The sequence below is a fragment of the Protomyctophum bolini genome (assembly GCF_963924005.1).
Source record: "Protomyctophum bolini genome assembly, chromosome: 3".
Lineage (NCBI taxonomy): Eukaryota > Metazoa > Chordata > Actinopteri > Myctophiformes > Myctophidae > Protomyctophum > Protomyctophum bolini.
This window is the reverse complement of record NC_137864.1, coordinates 30,904,740-30,923,075: the sequence shown is the minus strand read 5'-3', so window position 1 is coordinate 30,923,075 and position 18,336 is coordinate 30,904,740. Positions and strand designations below refer to the sequence as shown.

Sequence of the window (18,336 nt, the reverse complement as noted above, 5' to 3'; positions counted from 1 at the left end):
GGAAGAAACTTTGTTTGTTCTGTACACATGTACTGTATTCTCTTTAGTAGATGAAAAAGACAGAATCTCTCATCACTCGGAAATCTGTGAGTTTCCAGTACAGGCCGTTAGACCCCTCTTTATTTAACCACTTTCAAGCATCCCTATTTTGGGGGAAACATTCACTCGCAATATGTTGGAACGCAACTCGATCAGCTATTTTCTGCTAAGAGATTTGGTATCTATAGAGAGTAAAAAGAGCAGACCAAATACAGAGCCAACTCAGGTCAACTTTACTAAATGAAGGTTTAAGTGGATAGGACTTATTATAAACTACCCTTTACTCATCCTTGAGAGCTTTAAATAAAGATCAGCCAAGAGGTACTTGGTTTATTAAACCTATTTAGTCCTGTTGTAACCTATATGTTATAACTTTCAATCCGGGAGCTACCTTAGTGTAGTTGTTGTCATACATGTAGCAACGTAATTATCTATTTTTGTAGGTTTTTTTATACGAATTTGAACGTTTTAAAAAAAACAGGAAAAACAAAAACGTTGGCCTCAGGTCTAAATGGGTTAATAAAAGAACATCGGTGACATTGTACATGTTAAGTGACTGTCTCTGACATCAGGCTTTCTTTTTGTCTATCAGCTGATTCCACAGGTACCCATTCTCTGTACACCACTTATAAGGACTATGAACTGATGTTCCACGTCTCCACCCTGCTGCCCTACACACCCAACAACCGACAACAGGTGTGTGTGTGTGTGTGTGTGCGTGTGTGTGTGTGTGTGTGTGTGTGTGTGTTGACTTTTTTCACAGTCTGAACACACGTCATGTTTTGGATACAAGCTTCTTTTGTGACGAGGGAGAGGTTAACATGGTCCTCATGATGGATAAAGGGGCCCGCAGCTTAGGCATGCATTCTTCAATAATGCGCAATATTGCGAGTGTCAAATAATAGTCACTACGGCCAAAATTGGCCATAATCAAAGTACATAATTAACTTTAGTTGTTTCTTTCATCATAACAACACAACTGCTGGTGGTTTCTCCCCGTTTAGTCGCTCCCTGCCTCTCCTCATTAGAACTGGCACTTCTCATTTCACAGGCAGCCTCTTTCTTCAGTCAGTTGTTAATTGGAATTTCTATTGCTGGAGATGTTGCCGTGGCAACGATTCGGCATGCAACCGCCAATTAATGCTCCCGGTGAGATCGGCTCATTATGCGCCTGGGACCGGATGAGGGTGACCAGCAGACACAAACACAGCTCAAATAGAAAGACCACCAAACAATGGTGTCATTTGATCCCAACGCCTGGGACCTCAAACATATTTAATAATTAAAGTGTATATTGAACGGTAATGGTTTAACAATGGTAATGTGTGTTAGAGCCTTGAGTTGATCCTTGGTGTGGATTGTTTGGAGTGACAGAATGTACTGTATGTAGTACAGTATGCCAATCTGAGATAGCCTTCTGGCTACAGTATTAAGTCAATAGCTGGAATCCCTGCAAAGCAGGTCAGGATTTAATGTCCTTGCTTGCTTTGAGCTCTCAACGAATGCTCGGATGCGTTGCCTGTGTCTTAGTGTTGTTGATTAGAAGGATTTGTTTGGATTTGGTGCTGGATACTTAGATCATGGTTGATAGTCTGGGATAAGCCATGAATCCTCTGGAGGCCCCTGGGCATTTGATCCCTCATTGAGCCATAATATTCCTCTCTCAATCCTGTTTACTGATCTGTTCTGATCCAGAGGTTAGTGACCAACTCTATCTCATCTGGAACACAGACGTTACAAAATGGAAGATTAAATTAATTTAAAGGAATGTCTTGATATTGGTGCCAGTAACATTGTGAGACCATACATAATGACACATAGTATACAGTAGTACCGCACTGCAACGACAGGACATGATATAAAGCCATATAATAGTCTATATAATTGGATGGATTTGTTTTTACGTCCGGATACTCCGTCCAGGACAGGCTTCAGACGCGCCTCCTCAGGAGACTTGGCTCAGATCTGAGCCCATTTGATTTGGCGTTAGGAATCCATTGCGACCACATGCCCTTGCTGACGTCGACCCCAGGCAGGATTCGAACACACAACCTTCCGCATGAAAGGCATAATGCTCTAGTCTAACCACTACGGAAATTCTTTCGTTATTCCACAAGCTTATACATTCGGGCAGCATGACACACATGAATGGTTTCATTTGGAGATGAGATGTTGTGAGCAGTGCATGGGACCAAAAGCTATGGTCCACTGATCAGGACAAAATGTATATAAATTGCATCCATTTTAATTGTCATGTTCCCCCCCATTTTAGCAGATGAGACCGAAAATCTTAAAACGTGAATAATTCTTGATCTAAATCATTCCGTCCAATATTCTTGATCTAAATCATTCCGTCCAATTCTAAGCAAAGATTATGTGTTGGACAGCCCATCGCGGTCCCGTCGCTTCTCACGTTAGAATTAATCATACCTCCCGTTGTCTATTGCCTCGGGAGTTTTTTGGCTACATCAAGCTACTTCATCTACATCCGGGGTAGCGCCTGGTCTGTCGCCTAATGTGCTCTGCTGCTATAAATTGCTGGGTGCTCTGATTTAATGGATTAAATCCCGGGCGTTTGGTGTGTTAACCTGTGCTTCCCCTTAACCTATACACTGTAAATAACACATTGACCCTTGTGTTTATTTATTCCTCTCTTTATATAGCTACTGAGGAAGCGGCACATCGGCAACGACATTGTCACTGTCATCTTCCAGGAGCCTGGAGCTCTCCCCTTCACTCCCAGAAACATTCGCTCCCACTTCCAGCACATCTTCATCATCGTTCGAGTCCACAATCCCTGTACAGACGGCACCTGCTACAGGTGAGTAAATGAGAAAAAAGATTAATAAAGTTTATCCAAAGCAGTCTTCCATTTTGGGAGGTAAAGACTACACATTCCAGTCTTCCAGTCTCTTGTAATATAAATAATCCATTCGTACATAATGTTATTATTTCGTCAACCATGGACTGAAGATAATTAGGATCAAATCCCTGGATCAACAAGAAACCTCTGGGTGGAGCGGTGCATGCATAACACTACATTTTTCTCAAATATTAATGTCGAGCTGCCCATCAGCACAATTTAGAAAATCCCAAGTTCTCCAGTGGCCAACAACACAAGAATGTGATTGTACAGAGTAAGGTTGGTTAGGGTTTGTAACCAAATGAGTGTGAAGCAGTGCAGGTTGTAAAAGGACATGCATACTCAGCATATCAGACTCGTATAAATATATTAATTTAACAATAATAATAATCATCATATTTATTGGGTAATCAGGTGTGTTATTCTGGCTATTAGGATAACAGAGTGGACATAACCAAACATTCCCATGATTGGCCAAAATGAACCAGTCAGCCACATGTTGACATGAGATTGACCTCCCGAATTCCTGCTGACTCATCAGAAGTCATTTGTATGTACTATCAGTTAAAAATACAAAATAATGTAAAATGTCATTATCATCATTATTTCTCTCTCCCTCTCTCTCTCTCTCTCTCTCTCTCTCTCTCTTTAGCGTTGCTGTAACCAGATCAAAAGATGTGCCAGTTTTCGGCCCCACAGTCCCACCGGGGTTGATCTTTCCTCACTCCCCAGCCTTTAGAGACTTCCTGTTGGCTAAGATGATCAACGGAGAGCATGCTGCACACAAGTCTGAAAAGTTCCGTGCCATGGCGACACGCACACGACAGGAGTACCTCAAGGTATACTCTTGTTTTTTGAGGTCTTCACTTGAGCTCTTCACTTTTTTTTTACCATGTTTCTTTTGAAACTCATTCAGAATTTATACTAATTAATAATAACACATAATCGTTCATAGGACCTGGCAGAGAACTTTGTAAGTGCAACCCCAGTGGACTGCTCTGCTAGTGCCAAGTTCAGTTTCATCACACTGGGAGGGAAGAAGAAAGAGCGTACTCGGCCACGGAGAAACGCCCACCTCCAGAGCAGCGGGGCCGTGTCCTGGGCTGTGGTGGCCCGGGACTTCGTCCACTCGGCGGACACAGGCTGCCTGCTGGCCATCTCCAACGACTTGGTGGTGTTGATAGAAGAGGCTAGCAAAGAGGTGTTGTTCCATTGCTACTGTCGGGACCTCATTGGATGGAGCGCCATGGCCGGGACTGTGAAGGTGTTCTATGAGAGAGGGGACTGTGTCGTGTTCTCTACCCAGGAGGGATGCTGGGAGGATGGCAAGGAAATCATGCAGAGGCTAGAGGTAAGAGGGTTGTGGTTGGTCCCTGGCACCAGACCACTGAATAGAAAATAGTTAGACGATATTCAAATGCTTTTCTTTAACATAACTCATATTCTTTAACTTAATTTAGTGAATCATCTCACGGCACTCATGGCAGTGTAGATGCCATACTGGATCAGTGTACACTTAAAATTAGTTTTCATAAATCCTGTAATTCTATTTGGCTAGCCTCCTACTAGTGTGAGTAATTATGCCTCAGACCATTATCTGCACATTTAGTGGATTTATTGCAGTTGTGCTTCTATCTCAAGCCTTTGGAGGTAGAACTAATGACGATGATGGTCTATTATTAGTCCATCATCCTAATGCTGTTAAGAAGCTTTGCCAAGTTATTTGGCAAAGCTCTGCTCAGTCTACCGTGAATAGAACATAGTCATAGTTTCAGTTACTACAGATAACTAATCTGCCATGGGAATTTGTGTGTGGATTATAATGACCAAGAAAAAACCTCAAGGTGAATTGCGATGTGTTGTAAACTTGTAGCTATGCTATTTTTGAAAATGTTTGAAATACCTATAATGACATGACTCAAAATAGGTATGCCTATTAGATTGAATGTGGTTAATCAGCCATACTCCTTGTGCTGTTTGCTGGATTGTATTTGAAAAGCATTGTTAAAGAAAATACACCAACATTGTTGTTGTGAAAAACCTTTGGTGTTGTCAAGGCATAAACCTTCTTTACACATAACTCAAATGTAGTATTACCTTTCTCTCCTTTCTCATCGCCACTGTCACCAATGCTTGTGTCTCTGCTTATGTACAGTAAAGTGTATTGAGTCAACATACTGAGATTTAGTCTGATCAAACTTAACTGCAATTTCATTAAAACAAATCAATTAATTAGCTGTGTGTGGGTTTGGGTTCGTGTTTCTTGTCTGAACGTATGTGCTTTGATGATTTTTTTTTGTACATGATACTTAATAGTCATCTTTGATTCTGTCCAGGTGGTGAGCCGAGGGTGTGAGGCTGTGGAGTTGACCCTGAGGAGGAACGCTCTCGGCCAGCTGGGTTTCCATGTCAACTTTGAGGGTGTGGTGGCTGACGTGGAGCCCTACGGCTTCGCCTGGCAGGCTGGCCTCCGCCCTGGCTGCCGACTGGTGGAGATCTGCAGGGTCGCTGTAGCAACCCTGTCCCATGAGCAGATGATTGATCTGCTGAGGACATCGGCCGTGGTCAGCGTAGTCATACTAAAGCCTCATGAGGATGGGAATCCTCGAAGGTGAGAGGGCTCGGGTGTAAACCGGTGTTGTTGGGTTAGCATTTTGTCCACCGTGGAAGTAAATGGTTATAATGACTTTAACACACACCTGAGGCTAATTCTATCACTTTCAAGATTAAAAAAAAATAGCATTTGTGAGTGTGTATATCTTCTACTTTTGAATAGCTAACACACAAATCTGAAATGCTCCTGGTTTTATTGCGACGGTAGGTCGCAGATTACTATGAAAACCAGCAAACCCTGTCCGTCGCTCCGTCACTCACGCCTCCATATATGGTTATGGTTGTCAATCCATCACACCTTGTGACATCACGCCTCGTGACACGCTCCATATATGACTGTCTCCATTAATGAAGATCGCGACGCCTCATGGCATGCTCCTGAACGTTGTCAGTCTGTCAACGCCTTGTGACACGCTCCACATATGGCCGTCTCCACATATGAAGATCACAACGATCTGACATCATCAAACCCTCTACACTCAAGACAGAATATATATGGCCATGAACCCTGGCCATACCTGTTTTTCATTGTGCATCAGCACAAATGTGATGAGGTCAGCACATTTTGGACACATTTGGGCAAGTGGCTATGGCTGTTTTTAGCCCAAGTGTTTTTGTGCAAAACTAATGCTTAGAATGGATTCATGGATACATGTCACATGCTACTTAAAGTTTAACATTTTATTTTATTTTTTGCCTTACATAGGATGTTAATGGTAGGGTCACAAGAAACCCCTATACAAAATGTGCACAATACCGACGGCAGGTCAGCAAGTGGATTCATGAATGTATGTATATAGAGAATATTTTAGGCCAATAAAAATACTATATACCAAATTTCCCACTGCCGGACTAATACATGAAGATCACGACACTGACCTCATCAAACCCTGGATAGCCATAAATGGTTTGACATACTAGATCTATGGAGCCGGCCAGCAACTCTACATCTGACCTCACTGATACCAGATTAATAGTTTAACTCCTGCTTCTCAACTGTGCCGTATTAAGAAGCTCTGTTGTTTCAGCACGACCTCTCCCTTTGGGCCGTGGTCGCTTCTACTGGTTGGGTTAAAACTCTTTATTTGATTTAGGGAAATTTAATGATGTAGCTTGATCAGGTTTAAACATTTGTCATTGTAACGTAATAACACTAAGGCTTTCCAACAGGGTTGAGCTAAAAGTAATCACTAAAACATAATCCTCTAAACGTAATCTGGCATTATTATGTTTATTTTGTTTAGGCCCCCAAAATAACAGCCACAGAATGGCATACCGTCGTAGACAGAGAAGCAAACTTGATTTAATTCCAACCACAGACCCCTTCAGCGGTCATAGTCACAGGTTGGTGATTCACAAAATGTTTTTGACCTTTAGCCATTTAATTATTTATTTACCTTCTGTGCATTTTAAATGGAAATTAAGCAGACATACCCAGTGATGTGGCATAATTAAATTGTGGTGAATCTGCTGCTCCTGTTGCAGCAGAGCGGGTCATCCTCAGGTTTTGGTGAGCTTAGTGGATTATGTCTCTCTCAGACTCCATCATCTGCCTGCAGCCTGTCTGTTAATTCAGGGTTGTTGTGGGTGACACCCAGTCACCCACAAACAACCCCCACTTAACAGACCGGCTGGCAATATTAGTGCTGTAATTGCTGGAACAATACCGTGGTTGCCTAATAGGCAAGCACACTAACCTGCAACAACGGTTCTGACCTAAGTAGCAATGCTGTCTCTCTAATCTGTCTTCTTTTTGGAAGTCTAAAGAGTTATATCAGAGCTTTACATTTTTCTCAGAGTCGCTGTCAGGATGTCCTAAAACAAATTGGCTGATTTACTTTTAATTGCACAGAAATGAAGCTTAGGCAATCCTTGCTATTTTCGTATCGTATTGTGACCATTACAAATTGGTGATACATGATCCAATTGCCAGGGGACGACAGCATTAGGACCAGTGGGGTGTCTTATACAGTGATGATTTACCATGTACGAGGTTAGTAATTATCGTATTCTGGGTTGTGGAAACGGTTGCGTGTGTTTCTGTTTTAGAGGCTTGCAGGGAAGGAGAGGTTTATTTGAGACTTGGAAGATGTTATTGAGAGAATGAAATGCCATTATTCATGGCGTAAATAAGCCTCCATTGTATTTTTCATGGGGCGTTATGTCTCAGCACAGAGCTCAGTGAAATTAATGCCTGCACGGACTATCTTTAAATGTCAAAGAAAGAAAGAAAAACACCACTGCCCTAGTCTATCTGGATTAATGTATCTCAGCTTGAATTAAGTATGAATCTGTATACTAAATAGATAATTCAGAATACTAGGAAAGATAGGTCAGAGTCCAACTGTATACAAACCCATTACCCATGATGTTGCAACAATGTCTTGTTGAACATTCTGGACCAGATGAGAGAGAAAGTTGATCAAAATGTAATGCATTGTAAAGTTGAACTCATTCATCAACTTGTGATTTGTCCAGGAGCTGGTCAGAGGTGTACCGTGTGCCAATGGTGGAGTATAAACTTGAGCAGGATGGGCCCCAAGGAGCCTACAGGATGGCTGCAACACCCCAGGCATGGCACAGAGTCTCGGCCATCCCAGGAGCTCCTCCCCTCTCTCGAACATCACCAAATCAAGGTCCTAGCCCTGGGCAGCAGATGTTCCAGTACGCCCATGGAACTATATCACGGAGTACCTCCTTTGACAGAAAGGATGGAACCAGGTACTTTTTCTCTTTCTGCACATTGACGTCAAAATCCAGCACTCCCGTTGACGAAATTGACAGAATCGTTTTATTCCGTCCACCTAAAACCGGCCGAAATCCTCACGCTCGTGCACGCACAAGGTCTTTATGTGCGTAGATGCTCAAAATGAGCAGCTATGCTAAGCTTAATTTTACTTAGATATGAAAAAAAAACAATGATCGCACAGAATGGGAGACAGATCACTGTAAAACAAAGTGAATGAAGATAGCGGATGTTTTCACCGTTGAACCGGAAATGGCGACGGCCAGATTCGGAATTCGGTCAAAATCGGCATAATGGTGAAGTTTCCGCCACCATCAGGACTGGGTGTCTAATACTATATACTTGCCGCATTAAAATAAGATATATTGTGTATATCACAGATTTTTCTATTTTCTATTAAATTCATGAATAGAGCTGGCAGAAGGCACTGAAAAGCTGCTATTAGGGGTGACAGTCCAAGGGTTAATGGTACTTTGAATATAGTTATAGTTATAAAACGGGCAGTTGTTGAGAGTTCAGTCAAAGATGCTGTTTAAATTGTCAAGTAGCAAGGTAACGCCGTGAACTGGAACTGCCAACATTATCCTTAGCACCTCGTCAAGCAAATCTGATCTTTTCTAGCTTCAATAATTGCAATGCATTTCTGACCCAATATTTAAATGGTGGAGGAGTAGCCCACTTCCAATTAATTAAAATGAGACGTCTGGCTGAGAGAGTGACTTAAGTGATATTGATTGCAATTGCTTAATGTCCTAGGAAGGCTATCGTCCTCGCATTGTATACCAAAGATGACTGGACATTGACAATGACTGGATATATTGGTCTTTCAAGTATCTTGCATAGCGCATAAAAAAAGCAGAAACTTTGTGATTACAGTTGCAAGTTATAGGTGCACTACAGCAAAATTGTGTTTTTTTTTTTTGACAATCAGTCCTTATGTTAATGTTACAATTTCCTTATAGGGAAGCCTATAGTACAGCCTCAGACTGTACTATGACTTCATTCTGTATTTATTATTTTTATTTTTGTCATAGAGCTGTCCTTCTGGACACAATAATAATAACTTGAATAGCGCCTTTCATGAACCTTTCAATGGGGCCCTCTATCAGTTAATCATCAGCAGCCCTGAGATTAATTTGCATAACAGTGCAAATAATTAGGTCAAGGTCCTCTAATATGATTAGCATAAAATTAACAAGTGGTGAGAATTTGACTGGAAAGCTGAGAGAATCTGATGGGATAAAAACATGGTTCGTTGGTTTTCTGTGTCAGCATAAAACATGTATGGCGTATGTACATTACCCATCACCCTTGGCCGAGTTTACCCAACTGAGGGCCATTGTATCATATATAATGCAGCCGGGCCCGAGGTGGTTTACACAACGAAAGACTGGGAGATAATTAGTTTAAGACTGGGAGATAATTAGTTTAAAATATTACCATAACGTTTTTGACATTTTATGTCACCCTAGAGCAGGGCTATTCAACTAAATCGCTCAGGGGCCACATTGTTAGAAACCCAGGGACCGGGGGCATCTGCTAATATATATATATCAGCTGATACGTCAGTACGTGTAGTCTACACATACAGTACATGCAGTCTAAAATGAAGGCCACTGCACACATAATCCACACTCGGGACAAAGGTAGAATAATTTGCACTTCATCTGATTTCAAGTTTATCGGGATTGATGGAGATAAAGACAGAGATTACGATGGCAACTTAATGTCTTCCCTGAGATCCTAAACAGCCTTCCTCGTTAAAATGAGGGGCGTGTTTTCTCTTCTCTGTTGCCAAATGATGGGACAGGAACCCTTTACAATCACACTGTCAACTTAACACCTTCTCTGCCCCCTGGTGGACGAAAGTGCCAGTGCTTGACTGCCGACCCGGATGTATTTGTTTTTAGTGTGATGCACATCTGTTTTTGGCGTCCATTTTAGATGCTAAATATTAGCGTCAATGCTTGCGAGCTAAAATGAGGCCATCCTTTCTCTAGAAAACGCCAATGTTCCAATCGGGATCACTGGACAATCAGAAAAGACCTCAGAACATCAGGCGTTTTGTCAAAACCATGGAGAGCTCTGTAGATTTAGAGTTATTCAGCTTTTCAGGCAGCCGCTATACAAGAAGTGAACGGCAGTGTGCATGCGCGAAACCGGTCTAGTAGGATCGCTGAAGAAGGAAAGGCCAAGTAAAAAAGAACAGCGATCCCGTTTGATCAATAATAAAGCTTATACGATGGAGTATTCCGTCATAAGAAGACTTTGTATTAACATGCCACTTGAAAAATGCAATAAGCAATATTTAGGCACCATTTCTGCAACTGCAGCTTTCCCCATAGTTCTGTGGTTTGGAGTGACAACTGGTTCTCATTAGTTGCATCAAGCAGAATGGCAAAAATTGTAACCGCAGCAAATCTGAAATTGTGTTTTAGGTTGAAGTTCACACTAATTAAAGGTGTCATTGTGTTAGGGACAAATACACTTACTACTGTACTGTACCATCAACATGGTGAGTTGTTCACGGGCATCTCACAACGTGAATGCACTCAATGGAGAGTAAACCACTTAGGATAAAAATGTACGCACCATATTATATACTGTATACATTGTGGGAGCCATGGATCAGAAGGGTGGAAACCTGAATAATAATGTCATATGATGGATGCTTTGCATTATAAGTACCTGAAGATTAGATTAAAAGAACCAGGGAATAATTTGTCTTCAATGGAATTAGCATATTGTGCATTAATAGCTGACCTTATTTGTCTTGTATTGAGCTACAGTACTGACAGCATGTCTGGTCTTATTTAACGATTGTCTTTATATCATGGTGATTTCTCTCATTATTGTGTAGTTCCACTACTTGTTAAAGTCACGAAGTGAAGATACTTAATGTTTTTGTGGGGTTTTTTTCTTCTTCTTCTTCCGCCAAAAATAGCAGTTCTGGTTTTCGCGTGCCATGCCAAACGGTGACTAAGCAAAGCTCATGACGATTGGCCAAATGGTGGCGCTATAGCACTCAATTGAAAATGCAAACTTTGAACGTGCATATCTCATGAACCGTTTGACCGTTGGCAATGACACTTTGATACACATGTGTCTCCTCATGCCGAACAACTTTCGTGTTCTGACTTTTGACCTCTGACCTTTAGATCACCCGCCATTTTTTTTTATATGAAAAACAGTTCAAATGTATCTCCTCCCAGGATCTTTGATCAAAATGCACGAAAACTTATACACGTGACCTTTGGACCTATACGGACAATAAATCGTAGTATATTTTTTTAAAGTGAAAAAACAAAGTTTATGAGCCAATGAAAATTGCTGGTTTGTGAAAATTCTTCTTCTGCCTTTAATACATACATGCAGCGTCATTTGCTTATGACACTTTACAGTATGGTAGAAGAGGGTCATGCCAAATAGCACTAAAAGCAGTCATACTCCAATTGGCCAAAGGGGGAGCTATAGCAATTTTGAAACCTTTGAACAGCTATAACTCATGCTTTGTTTGGCCAAAATTCATGGCACTTGTTTCCACCTGTTCCTTCCATTTTGACAAGTAAGCTCCGCCCTCAGATTTTCCGCCATTTTGAGCAGTTTGAAAAATCCTTATAACTGATTTTCTGCCCTGATTTTGTTGAAGAGAAGTTTGTACGTGAACACATGAACAGCACACACACTGTAGAAATGGATAATGACATGCCCAAAACGAGGACACATACTTGTTACCAAAAACACTGAATGATGTTACTGTTTATAATGAGAAAACTGACTGTGTCCGGATAGCTCAGTCAGTATTTATTTGTTTATTTGGATTTGAAGCACAAGATCATGGGTTCAAATCCGGGCACCGCCAACTCAGCCTATGATTCTTATTTGTGTATTGTCTTCTAATTGTCTTCTTGCGTATTGTCTACTTTCTTGGTCCCGCCTTATCGCTGCTTGCAGCTATATTTAATGTTTTTTTTTTTTTTTTTTTAATCATAAACAAAACCTCTAGACCAAATACTACTTAAAGGACAATGACGTTTTCTATAGAATTGATAGTTAAACCCCTTGTTGAAGGGTTGTTGAGGCTCTCCCCCTTTATAGCTTTGACACCATTCATAGCATTTGCGGTGTTGCCAGACGGTTAATTGGTTGAGTCAATTCACAGCTGCCAGCACTTTTAACAGAACCCAGGACCGCCTAGGAAGCTGCTGAATATGCATATGGAAATGCTCATCCTTCACTCACACTCTCACTGCATTCATAATTTCTGAACAGCAGAGGAAGATAAAATTCCTAGAGTGCCAACAATGCAAACGTCCAGTATTTGGAGTGATTAATTGAAGCTTTTCTATATTTTAATTATACAAATTGAGGTTTTTTTTAATACTTTGTCGTACAACAATGTCACACAAGCTCACAACACGACGCATCATGACACGTGAGTTTGTCGTTTGGCTTGTTGATGATTAATTATTGTTCTAAATATTTTTTTATTATTGATTAAATGCATTAGTTTGATTAACTGTCCCATTGAGTAAAGAAAGGCATGCAGGTGAAGAACGCAACATCAATCATAAACACAGAAGCTGCATTGAAAGTGTAGCCGACAGTTTTCCCTGTCACAACACCACGTCTTCCCTCAGCTTGTCATACGACCCATAAAGTCCAGAGGCTTGGGATTCCGTGTTTGTGTGTGTTGGTGGGTCCCGTTTCATCTCAGGAGATTATTTAGTGTCTACTCCGGCTAGTGGGCTTACACTCCGGAGTTCCTGTAGACTAAGTATAGAATAGACAATAGAGCCTAATAGTTCAAAATCACTTAACTCAGCAAGTACTGTAGATGTGCATGATAACTGGAGACATTGGGGCAGGAACATGTTGCCAATTTACAGAATTGAACACAGGCGCATATTGCACAAGGACAGCAGGAGCTCACACACAGTGGAACAGCGTGACATTGTGTCTGCATACATACATCATTATGTCTGGCCCTTGACTCACATAGCTGTCTACCCTAAAGGGGTGATGTCATTGGGAATGGGTCTACACAGCACAGTGCCATTCAGTCAACTGAATATGACACCGCAACAACGGCAGTGTAGGAGGACATGGCCATATTTGTCCATGTTATTTCTGTGAACTATACTATGTGTCCCAGGACAGTTACATCACATTTACACTGCTGATATACGCTGATCCAGAGAGACCTAACGGTAAGCACTGGCATAAGCAAAAATTCCTAGATCACGGACATTCCAAGCAGCCAATGGTACGGAGTAGGAGTAAAAGGTTCAGAGCCAGTGTGTGGTTTAATAATACAGTACTCCCTCCCCCACGTCCGGACAAAATAAAGCATTTAAAATGGAACCAAATGTGTTAGGGGAAAACACTTGATGCCTGTATTTATAAAGCACTACAAACATACTTAAAAATAAATATACTGTATATGAATATGAATATCGGCTTCTTGGTTAGAGTGGTTGACAACATTATCACACGAAAAGATGAAATTACCTACCTAGGTTCCATCCTGGAGGCCAATCTTTCCGGTGATAAAATGGCCACCAACGTAATCAAAAAAGTCAATCAAAGAACAAGATTCCTTTACAGGATCTCCTCACTGGTCAACAAAAACACATTGAAGACCTTAACAGAAGCCCTCGTACAAGGTTTCTTTGACTATGCATCCACCTCTTGGTACCACAGCACCTCAAACCAGACCAGACCCATCTTGCAATGGGTCTGGTCCACAAGATTCGATTGACTCCTTCAAAACAGCTCTCAAAGGGCACCTACGGATGGCTGCAATTCGAAACTGGCCTCTGTAAAATCTGAATCCTCCCCCACCCCTTTTCCCCTCACTGTATATGTATCTTTTCCCTTTTTGCTTATATATGATGAATTCCTGTTCTGTTCTTTAACTACATAGAAGTGTCTATTTGTATGTCTCTAAATGTTTTGATGAATTGAACAATGTGGACCCTGTTGTAAACAAGTGTAATGCTTAATTGGGTCGTCCACTCACAGTTAACAGTCTCTGTATTGAGTTTGTGCTTGAAATGTACTGTAATTCTACAAACTGTTAATAAATATTTCAATCAATCAATCAATCAATAATAATTGCAATTAAATAATCATTAATGAGGCGTAAAGTTAAGTATCTGCCCACCAGTCTGGGGGTTTGATTCCACCTAGCCGCCTATACGAACCCAATTGACCCGTGTTCGGGGAAGGGAAGCCGGGCAGAAAGAGTGATATTTGTCACTGCACGTATTCCTAAAGGCTGGGGTGGGCCGGCACCTGTCTGCAGGGAGTGTTGGGCAGTAGGGTGGGGGCTCCTCACTGGCAGGTGAACAAGTAGGATACAACACACAATGTGTGTGGGGAGTAATCAGTTGGCGACTAAACGACAAATAGCTAGGGAGAAAAAGTAAAAAAGTTAATAAAAAATAAGTAGTCATGAATGATCTATTATTTAAGCGTTCAAATAATTTGTTATTTGTCAATTAATTGGTGTTTAATGAATTGGTAAAGTGTTACCCCATGTTCATAGGTATGAAACTGAAACCCTATAGATGTGGCTTACGACTTACAAATCAAAGCATAAAATTGCATTACATTCTGTTCATTATTTCAAGTGTCATCCATCTCTCTATAATGATGCTTTTCTGTCTTTATTTCCCCAGGATCCTCCAGGACTACGATGTATCTCCATCCGCACCTCGGGGCCGTGGAGAGGCAGGGCAGATCTTCTGCAGTTCCCCTAGCAACCAGTCGACCTCCAGTGACCCTGGGCCCACAGGGACCTGGTCCCAGAAAGCTGTCTACAATGGGTAAGTAAACCATAGCGGGGGTACTACAAATTTCATTTAGGTCACTGGGTACCATTTTTTTCCCCCCTTTTCTTTTTTTTGAGGGACCTCAATCTACACTGTCAATTCCTCAGTGTGTTTCATTTGTTGACGAATTTGGGTCCATGACCCCCAGGGATCTCCAAACTACACAAAACAGTAAACTATAGCCTATGGGCTGAGAGAAACGGCCTAGTGACCGGAAGGTTAAAATCTCCTCGCGTCAGTTGAAGTGGTTCGGTGCCCTAGTTGTACTGAGCAGCTTCCATGATAGGATGTGATGCATGGTTGTGTTTGTGTCATCATCACATCAAAACATCATACCGTACAGATCATGTCTCTGCTCAAGAAATAGAGATATTTGTATGCATTTATTCACAGGGCCATATGATGAGTGTAGCATTAGTACAAGCTTAAATTCCTACATAACCAACATTAAAAGCAACTATCATGTGGGCATTGCAACGGTCAGAGTGATAATCCTTGGCCCACATACTGTACTGAGGATGCATGTCTTCAAGAGTTAACTGTATTATGCAGCACACTGTCTTGCTCTAGTGGGCTTTCTAATAAATTATTAATTATTGAAAGTGAACTAGTGAACTACTGGCACATGTTAAACAATTACCTCCCCTCCATTGACTGAGAGTGAGAGACACAGTGGTATGTGACTTTCATCACAGACGCACACTGTTACAGATCTACCGAAACACAACCTTTGTGTACAGAAAGACGTGTATACCCACACACCTACCACCACCTAACTCACAGACATAATATGTCAAAGTGTGTGCTTTTGCAGTTGTGTGTACATATTATGTACACACAACTGCAAAAGCACACACTTTGCACTCATTGTCTCTGCCTGGTGTGGTTGAAGGGACACACACAGTCACACACGCACACACTTTTCCCTAGTTGGAGGTCGATGTCCCGTCCGCCATCCAGACAGCCATGCTGTCGCCAAGCTTGTGGCCAGAGCAAATCTTCCCAGCTCAGGTGTCAGCTTCCCAGCATTCCTGCCACATATCCCACAGCATCCGTTGTTGGAAATGTGTCTGACCAGCAATAGTGATAAAGTATCTCATTACACTGTACAGGGAATGCCCTGTAAATAGACTAGTTATAGTGATACCACAATGTTCACAGATGAGGCTGCCATGATCATGACCTATTTATGCTTCTCTTTAACGTTGCACTTAATTGTAACAGATTTACTTGGGTACTCATAGGCTATGGTCATATGCTGGGTTAATTATGAGTGATCAAATACGGGTTCAGTGTTTTGCTCAAGGTCAGTATGACAGAATGTCGGCTGATGCAGGGATGAGCCAAATATAGAAACCATATTGGAGTCCAGAGTCAACTGGAGAGAACAACTTCTTTAGTGGAAGTTATCAGTTAAATTCACAGTTTTAATGCATCTCAAAGACGTTTGAAGTACCTTTTGGTCCAAAGGGTTTCATCCGCTCCTTCCTCAATATGTGTGTCTGTCTCTCTCTCGCTCTAGATGCCCATCTCCCGCCCTAATTGAGCCAGCAAGTACTAAAGATGAGAGAGAACCCAAGCTCGAGAGGACCAGATCTGCAGGTATGGACAGAAGAAACAGATGTCATCTCATGCCATTATTCCCAGCATTTCACAATATACTCAGAAATTGTAACAATTTACTAACGGGTCAAGTTATGCATAGCACACATGGGACTGTTAAAGTATGACAGTTACATCTCTAACGAGCTCAATGAATGTGAACACACTAAAAACCTGCCTCGAGGCATGAATCTAAAAAGAATTCCCAGCTGGTAGTCTGAACTGGACTTGTCCAATCCTGTGGAAGCGGAGCAAACCGCATATCTGCCGGTGCCGGACAGTGTGATCAACCCGTACCACAGGAATGTAGAAAATTGGAATGTGAGATCTCAATGAAAACAAACGGGTTCCAAAATGACTTCCTCTTTCTCCCCTTGCAGAGGCCAAGTGGCATCATCCGTCAACCAAGATCATCAACATGCGAGAACGAGGTCAACAGAGACAGGGTGGGAAGGACGCCAGCAACAAGCTACGAGTGAGCAGTGTTTGAATATTTTGAGTTTTTATATTTAGCTCATGATCTTATCCAGCGTGCATTTTAAATTGAGGAAGCTAATACCTGGTAAATGTGGTTTCCTTATTGTCCGTTTTATAGCATTTTCCCTGTTACTTCCTTGTTAGTTTGAAAAATAATTAATATATATTTTTAGCTGACGATTGCACAGAGAAACAGCATGCTCAATTGGATAGGGGGTTTAATGTCCTGCAATCAAGGACCGCTTGACATATTTAAGACTGTAGTATTAACTTAAAAGCTGCTCACTTATTTGGTTTTATACTACCAACCAATATGGTAAATGGTGCATTTATATAGGGGGGACTTGAAAATATGTTTACATTTTTAAGTGTAATTTAATAATAATAAACACAATAAAATAAAGTTTTCGCCCTAATAAAAAAGAGGTGATTGTCAAAGACATGCCAACTAAACGACTGTTAAGTGAAAGTGTCCCAGTGGTGATGTTCTGTAATACTAGAAGGTCCCATGAGACGGGCTCTAAGGACTGTCTAGGTATAAGATTCTACTCGCTGTATCGTGTTTCCATACATGACACAGGCAACCTTGCAACACGACTCTGGACAGTTGGACCCATGACCTCATCTCTAGACCTTGTAAAATATCTTCACTGTCGATCCCATTGTTTTCAACAGATGTTCAGTCTCAAGACTGCTATGGGGCTACAAATAATGCATCTGTTGTCATATGATCTTCATTCAGATAATTGCTATGGGGGGGGGGGGGCTATATTTAGTGCATGTTACTTGGAATACAATGCTAGTCCTGAAATTGTAATTAGTTGATAATTGTACTTAAAACAGAGTCTGTTGCAGTTCCTCTTCCATGAACAGCTGGACATCTTGTCTTGTGATTATTCAGGAAGTGCAGTTAATGTGTTTTGTGTTTTGTTTGTTGATTATTATGATTGTCTGTTGGCAATTTAGCCTTCTATCATTCCTTCAGCCGTGTTACAAGAGCTGTTCTTCTACTTTAGCAGAATTTGCTTGTATTGGCTGTATTGGTTAAACTGTCCAGCTGCAACACCACCTAGTGCCTAGTCCAATTTTCAGGCAATCTAAACATTTTACAATGTCAATGTATTTATGGGGCTAAACAAAGGCAGAGTGACATCAAGTGA

At 41.4% G+C, this 18,336-nt stretch overlaps 1 protein-coding gene across 2 annotated transcripts in view; it reads left to right on the top strand.

Moving 5' to 3' along the window:
- Positions 1 to 18,336, top strand: part of sipa1l2 (signal-induced proliferation-associated 1 like 2) — an 87,114-nt gene that overhangs the window by 46,348 nt on the left and 22,430 nt on the right. For both annotated transcript variants that reach the window (XM_080759577.1, XM_080759576.1), the window contains exons 7-15: positions 632 to 735; positions 2,703 to 2,860; positions 3,555 to 3,741; positions 3,858 to 4,253; positions 5,239 to 5,513; positions 7,994 to 8,236; positions 14,945 to 15,091; positions 16,620 to 16,699; positions 17,080 to 17,174. In XM_080759577.1, coding sequence (XP_080615703.1) covers positions 632 to 735; positions 2,703 to 2,860; positions 3,555 to 3,741; positions 3,858 to 4,253; positions 5,239 to 5,513; positions 7,994 to 8,236; positions 14,945 to 15,091; positions 16,620 to 16,699; positions 17,080 to 17,174 — 1,685 coding nt within the window. The remainder of the gene's footprint in view (positions 1 to 631; positions 736 to 2,702; positions 2,861 to 3,554; positions 3,742 to 3,857; positions 4,254 to 5,238; positions 5,514 to 7,993; positions 8,237 to 14,944; positions 15,092 to 16,619; positions 16,700 to 17,079; positions 17,175 to 18,336) is intronic.